Source organism: Salvelinus sp. IW2-2015, linkage group LG13, assembly GCF_002910315.2.
Source record: "Salvelinus sp. IW2-2015 linkage group LG13, ASM291031v2, whole genome shotgun sequence".
Lineage (NCBI taxonomy): Eukaryota > Metazoa > Chordata > Actinopteri > Salmoniformes > Salmonidae > Salvelinus > Salvelinus sp. IW2-2015.
Genome location: NC_036853.1, coordinates 17,656,381 through 17,663,464, shown reverse-complemented (window position 1 = coordinate 17,663,464; position 7,084 = coordinate 17,656,381). Strand labels below are relative to the sequence as shown.

Sequence of the window (7,084 nt, the reverse complement as noted above, 5' to 3'; positions counted from 1 at the left end):
CAATGTCTTAAGTAGTTGAACATGTTTCTACTCCAACCTCATGAGTGAAAAACTGACACGCTTTAATTTTCGTAAAAAACAACTTTATATCGAAAGAGTGTCTGATTTGACGGCTTTGACGACCTTTAGACCCGATGACGTGTTTCTAACGCTTGAGCTATCCAACGTTGCCATGACATCGCCTACACGTGTGATCGAGAAGCAGTTTTAGCTAAAATATTCATAAACTTTTCTGTCGGTGGTTTTAGCCTATCGTCATACTGTACTGTCTTCGGTTTGTTCTAGGGGCAGATGCTCATGATGGATTCCTTCTGGCTGTGGTGCAGAGTGTGTCTTCACAGAACCTCTGGAAACCTGCACCAAGCCTGAAGGACAAAGTGATGAGCTCAAGCAAGTCCCTTTCATTTTTTACTCGACTCCCAGCTTCTGTATGCCTGTTACATCTCCAGCTCTTTGTGCCAGCTCTTTTCTACTTCTGTATGCCCCTCTGGAGCTTGAAAGACACACCATAGAACAAAGCTCAATGAAGCCGTGCCCTCCACCTCCCTGCCATCCCCTGCACCGCACTTTCAATTTCAACCACTTTCTATCACAGTGATGGACTACATGTTTACATTGCAGTTATGAGCACCTTTTTTTGTCACTGCACAATTCAGATTTTTTGGAAGACTTTATTGAAGTGAAGCTCAGGAATGCCATAGTGTATTATATCCCAYTGGAAACTGTAAAGATAGTGTAAATGATCAAATGTTAAATGTTTATTGCCTTTACATCTGGGGCAGCAGGTTGGGCCAGTAACCGAAAGGTTGCTAGATCAAATCCCAGAGCTGACAGGGTAAAAATCTGTTGTTCCTTCCCTGAACAAGGCAGTTAACCTGCTGTTCCTAGGCTGTTATTGTTAATAAGAATTTGTTCTTAACTGATTTGCCTAGTTAAATAAACATCTGGATGATACTCACCAGCAAGGAAATTTGGCCAAATGAGAAGTTCATATCTTTCAAACATTGTATCTAAAATTGTGTTGCATAACAGTTATGTAAAGATATCTGTTGGTGCACTTAAATGGCGGGTTCATGTTATGGYTGAGGGTGAATGAGGGAATTTGTCATCATTTTCATATGCTATGAATAATGCTATTGGCTATTGGTGCCAGAGACTAGATCTCTTAAGCATTTCAAATGTTATAATGTGCTTCTTTAAAATATGATTTAATATCAGTAGGAGAAAGCAGATAAAAACTTAGTACCAGTCACCAACTGAGGGAATACATTATGCTTTAAGTCTAACATTAATGTCTTTCTTCTTTCCCTTGAGGGAGTAGCAATGGGTAGGCAGGAATTATAATGATATAGTGAGCTGGCTGTGTTCTGCTATACCTGAAACAGCATTGATCACTGACAAAAGAGCAGAAATTAACATTGGCTTTCAAGATGCATGCATTTCATAATATACTTAAAATTACAGAAAAGTAATGTACACTTATCCATAGAAAACAGTCACAGATGCATTCTGAATTCACTCGGATTGAATGACATTTCATTGTAACTCATCTTAAATGAGTCCAGCACCTGTCTAAAAAGGCAGTTGCTTTGTGCTTCGTGGGAATTCATTGCCTTTTGGCTGAATTTCATAACGTCTTAGTGATATTTTTTGCAGAGGTCCGGTCTCAGAGATTAGGAACACAACATTTTTGGTTATGAAAAACAAATCCAGACCTCTTCTTTACATTCCATCTAGAGTTTCCTCTGTCTTCAGTCCCTTTGTGCATGTGCTTATACCTTTCAATGTCTTACTATTCTTAAACACCCCAAATTGTTAGAACTCCTTGACGGGCATTCGGAAGAGATTGAATTACATTGAGGTAATGCGACAAGTTCATTGAATAATATGCTATTGTGAATAATGATTTGTTCTCAATGACTTACCTGGATATAATGGTCAAATAAACACATACAAAAAAATGTTTGCAGTAGCAATACAGCCTTTTGAAGCGCTTTATATTAAAAGATTGCTATACTGTGGCCCGATACAATCTCATGTATGCTGTTATACCATATCTGGGGCATTTAATGCCATTATATGGCTTAGAAACAATGATGTTTAAACAAAAGTCAGATGAACAGTTGAAGGATCATATGAGTCATATCACTGATGGTCAAAGCTATGTTCTTAAATATACATAATATTAAAACATTCTATATTGGGGCTGTACTGTATAGCAATACAACTTCCAAATAAGCTGTACAGTACTATTGGAATATTTTCTGTACAATGGTACCACAATTTTAGTAGATTAATAAAATATGTTCAGGGCTATGTGCAATGCTTGTAAGCACAATCGACCATAAGATGGTATTTCATGAGTGAATTCACTACCATTTAACCAGGACATACATTTGAGATTAATCCACTAGAAGCCACAATTTGAAAGAAGTTGGCATGAATACTTTTACAATGATCAGATGAGAATTTATAGAATAGTTATACACATATTTTACAATAGTGGAAAAAAAWATATATATTATGTATGTACATAAGATGAAGTAAATAGCTATGTACTGTATGTTGTTGTTCAGGGAAAAGTAAATCTCTTGCAAAATGAGAATTCCCTCAGTTATTTATAAAACAACTGAACTGGCAGACAATTCAGCAGGACAAAACAACAACGTTTCAGGAAGTTTAAATGTTAAGGTCTTAACGCAAGAATTACAATCAAGCCCGTCTCCAATTGAGTCTATGGGTCAAGCATTTTCCCCCTTGATGGAGAGAGATCCCGTTTCCATGGTAGCACTTCTTTGTCCACTATGTGTCCAGGATGACCCTCCTCACAACGGTTACATGATTAAGCCACAGGAGGGAGTATGGTGTGCAGCAAAGCCACAGCACAGTTTCTTTGACAGCACTGACTGACTAGCAGATCATGTTCAGGTTTTGAGACATGACAAAATGGTGGTAAAAGTAACTTTCTTTAACCTCAGCAGCTGAAGCAGGGCAAAACAGTTCGGCATTAATTCTAATTTTCACTATTGACTTGACTTCAGGCTTGTAGTTTTCTGTCTGAGCATAGCAGCTGAAATCGATGCCCCACTGTGAAGATTTACCAAGTTGGGCTACCAGCATGTTCCAGAAGTTCATGGCCAAATGGTCCATCGTGCCTATCTGCTGTCCTGAGATACATCTCCCCACGTAGGGTTTTCATTTTCCTCAGAGTCAGACAGAGCTGCTGTGCACATGTCACTGAAGATATCTGCAATGTAAGGAAAATCAGAGTTAAAGATGTAAAGTCACATAGATGGAGGTTAGGATCTAACCTTATGGAGGCCAAGCAACAGGTGTGAAGGGAATGGTGATTTCTGGGATTTAAACACCATCAGTCTTTTTAGCGAGGGGTTGCATAGCCTGGCTACAATGACTGACCAAACAATGCAGTTTTAATAGCAGTGTAAAGAAGGACACGATGGTGAAACAATATTAAGATCAATACCAGTGAAGAGTGCTTCTATTAAACTGTATAGTAGTACAAACCAGTATGCTGCTGGAATGTGACTTATAAATGGTTTCAAGTGGGGAAACTCTGAGCAAAAATATGTCAACTGCCCAAGCAAAGAACAGAATATGGGATTCCTCTCAGTGCAGACAAGAGCTTGAGAGAGCACTTGTTTAAAGGACAGAGCTCCAAGACAACAAGACAAGCAAGGCCGTGAACTGAACATTTCAAGGGAAGGCTGAGGTGAGGGAGGGAGGAGAGAGAGAGATCATGCTGCAATGGATGACATCATGCTTTGCTTGTTCACCTCTCAGGCAAAAGCTTTACCGTTAGAGTCCACCCAAGCACGCACCCCGCCCAATCCCCCAGCACTGAATCAAACTACTGCTTTGAGCTAGGGTGAGTGTTTTCTTGCAATGCCAGGAATACCTCATAATTTTATAATGGATGTGGATTAGTCAGAAATACCAGTAGTGTTACAGTATGAGTGACCTCCTTCTGCTGCTGTCTGAAGTATACTGGGCGGTACCAGACCTGTCTTCTGAGTAATAAGATTCTTGACTAGCCTAAAACATGAAAGAGAATGTAGGCTTTAATGGAAAGGCTGGTGTAGGGCCTCATGCTGGAATATAAGTGATCAGAGAGTGACTAGGAGTTGGATTACTGCCACTGGCAGTGGGGAGAGCTGACGGGGCCCTGGGAGTGTACAATCTCACGTATTTATAGGCATAGTATTTGATCAGGAGTTCTCTCTATGATCTTGTCTGTGAACTGTCGAGTCCAAAGTTTCAGTTTTTGACATCCTGCTTCGTGTGATGGAAAGCTTGTGTATTCATTGGTTATGCTGCTGCTTCCGACAGTTGATTCTGTCCAAAGCCTCTGTACTGCTTCATATATGTATTTAAATCCTCCCAGCATTCTGCCTGTACACTCTGCAGCTCTGCCTAGCAGAACAAGCACTCTCTGGCCTTGGCCTGATGTGAACCACCCACATGAAGGGACTTAGTAGGTGCACTGTTCCCATTTCTCATGTATTTAGTATTTATTAGGATCCCCCATCAGCTACAGGATTAAAACAATTACATCACAACAAAACAACAGCCTATATCATAAATAAAACAATACACCATATTGCATTATTACTCTATTATTAGAAATGTACAATATAAAATGTGAAATTTTACAGTGTGTGTGCGTATGCATGTGTGTGTGTGTGTGTCTGTGTGTGTGTGTGTGTCTCTCTTCGAAGTCCGCGTCGTAAGGTGCTGTTTTATCAGGGTTTTTTTTTAAATCAGATTTTACTCCTCGCTTAAGTTACTTGATGTGGAAGAGAGTTCCATGTAGTCATGTCTCTATGTAGTACTGTGCCTTTCCCAGAGTCTGTTCTGGACTTTGGGACTGAAGAGACCCCACTTGGGAGGCCTTGTGGGGTATGTATGGGGGTCTGAGCTGTGTGTTAGCTGTTTGAACAGACAATTTGGTGCTTTCAACACGCCACTACCTCTCACAAAGACAAGTAGTGATGCAGTCAACCTTTCCTCTACTTGGAACCAGGAGAGATTGACACGCATGTTATTGATATTAGCCCTCTATGTAAATTTAAGGGCCAGCTGTGCTGCTCTGTTCAGGGGCAACTGTAATTTGCCTATGTCTTTTTTTGTGACACTTAACCATATAACTGGGTGGTAGTCCAGGTGTGATAAAATTATGGCCTGTAGGACTTGTTTTGTTGCTTGTGATGTCAAGAAAGCAGAGCTTTACAGACAGACCTATCCCAATCTTAGCTACCTTGCATCAATATGTTCTGACCATGTCAGTTTACAATCTTGGGTTACACCTAGCAGTTCAGTCTTCTCAACTTGCTCAATTTACACATTATTCACTACAAGATTTAGCGAATAGTTTGTCCTAAATTCAATGCTTTTAGTTTTGGATATATTAAGGAATCAGCTTATTACTAGCCACCCATTCTAAAACTGACTGCAGCTCTTTAAGTGTTGCAGTGATTTCACTTGCTGTGGTAGCTGGCGTGTATAATGTTGAGTCATCAGCATAAATAGACACACAGGCTTTACTCAAGACTAGTGGTAGGTCATTAGTTTAAATAGAAAAAAGTAAGGGTCCAAGCAAGACCGCTACCTTGCGGTATGCCAAACTCTACCTGGTGTACGTTAGAGGGGCTTCCATTAAAAAACACCCTCTGTGTTCTGTTAGATAGGTAACTCTCAATCCATGATATGGCAGAGGATGTAAAGCCATAACACATACGTTTTTTCAGCAGCAGATTACGATCGATAATGTCAAAAGCTGCACATTATTGTTATTATCTTTTTGTTTAGTTTAGTCATATGATTTCTCAATTTGCCAATCGGCTTTGGAGCCAGACTTTCGCCTCGTCCCTCTCAACCATAAAATGTTTTAATTCCTCATCAATCCACTGGGTGCATGCTTATCAGTAAATTGAAGAAGCAATTTCATAAATGTGTAAATTCTGGCATCTGGTTGCTCCTCAATACACACAGACCAGCAAATATTCTTTACATCTTCAAKATAGGAATCACTACAAAACCTCTCGTATGATCTCTTATAAACTATTTTAGGCCCAGTCTTTGAAACTTTGGTTTTTCTAGATATGGCTACTATATTATGATCACTACATCCGATGGGTGTGGATACTGCTTTAGAGCATATTTCTGCAGCATTAGTAAAGATGTGATCAATACACGTGGATGATTTCAGTCATATATACCCTGGTAAGTTGAATAATAACCTGAACCAGATCGCAGGCACTTTCATGGAGAGTGTACAAAGGATAGAGAGAGTGGGTGCTACCATCACTCACCAGTGGCCATCCTCTGCCTCCTTCAGGAACTGTACTAAATCTCCTGACTCCAGAGACAGGTCCTGCGCCGTCCTCGACTCGTATGTTCAACTGGACACGGAAGCGATCATGGTCCTTTGAGCAGAGAGTGGGGAGAGACCGGAGAAGGAGAAGTGATTTAGAGGAGATACAAAGACAAACTACAACTACAAGGATAGGGTATGTGACAGCGTGTTACTTTAGAGTGTGTGTGTATGTGTGTGCACAGCAGGTCCATCCATCAGTCTCATGTTGGACTCAGGGAACATCAGTCTCAGCGTTGGCGGAGTTGTGAGCAATCAGTCTCAGGGTGGCGGAGTTGTGAGCATCAGTCTCAGGTGGCGGAGTTGTGAGCATCAGTCTCAGGGTGGCGAGTTGTGAGCATCAGTCTCAGGGTGGCGGAGTTGTGAGCATCAGTCTACAGGGTGGGCGAACGAGTGTGAGCATCAGTCTCAGGTGCGGAGTTGTGAGCATCAGTCTCAGGGTGGCGAGTTGTGAGCATCAGTCTCAGGGTGGCGGAGTTGTGAGCATCAGTCTCAGGGTGGCGGAGTTGTGAGCATCAGTCTCAGGGTGGCGGAGTTTGTGAGCATCAGTCTCAGGGTGGCGGAGTTGTGAGCATCAGTCTCAGAGTGCGGAGTTGTGAGCATCAGTTTCAGGGTGGCGGAGTTGTGAGTCACTCAGTCTCAGAGTGGCGGAGTTGTGAGCATCAGTCTCAGGGTGGCGGAGTTGTGAGCATC

General features: G+C 41.4%; 1 protein-coding gene across 1 annotated transcript in view; it reads right to left on the bottom strand.

The window, feature by feature from the left end:
* Positions 1 to 1,192: 1,192 nt before the first annotated feature.
* The window catches only part of LOC111972225 (guanine nucleotide exchange factor DBS-like), a 74,037-nt gene continuing 68,145 nt past the window's right edge, over positions 1,193 to 7,084 (bottom strand). Inside the window, 4 exon segments of the mRNA XM_023999154.2 lie at positions 1,193 to 3,247; positions 3,956 to 4,053; positions 6,330 to 6,415; positions 6,417 to 6,443. Coding sequence (XP_023854922.2) covers positions 3,156 to 3,247; positions 3,956 to 4,053; positions 6,330 to 6,415; positions 6,417 to 6,443 — 303 coding nt within the window. The 3' untranslated portion in view covers positions 1,193 to 3,155.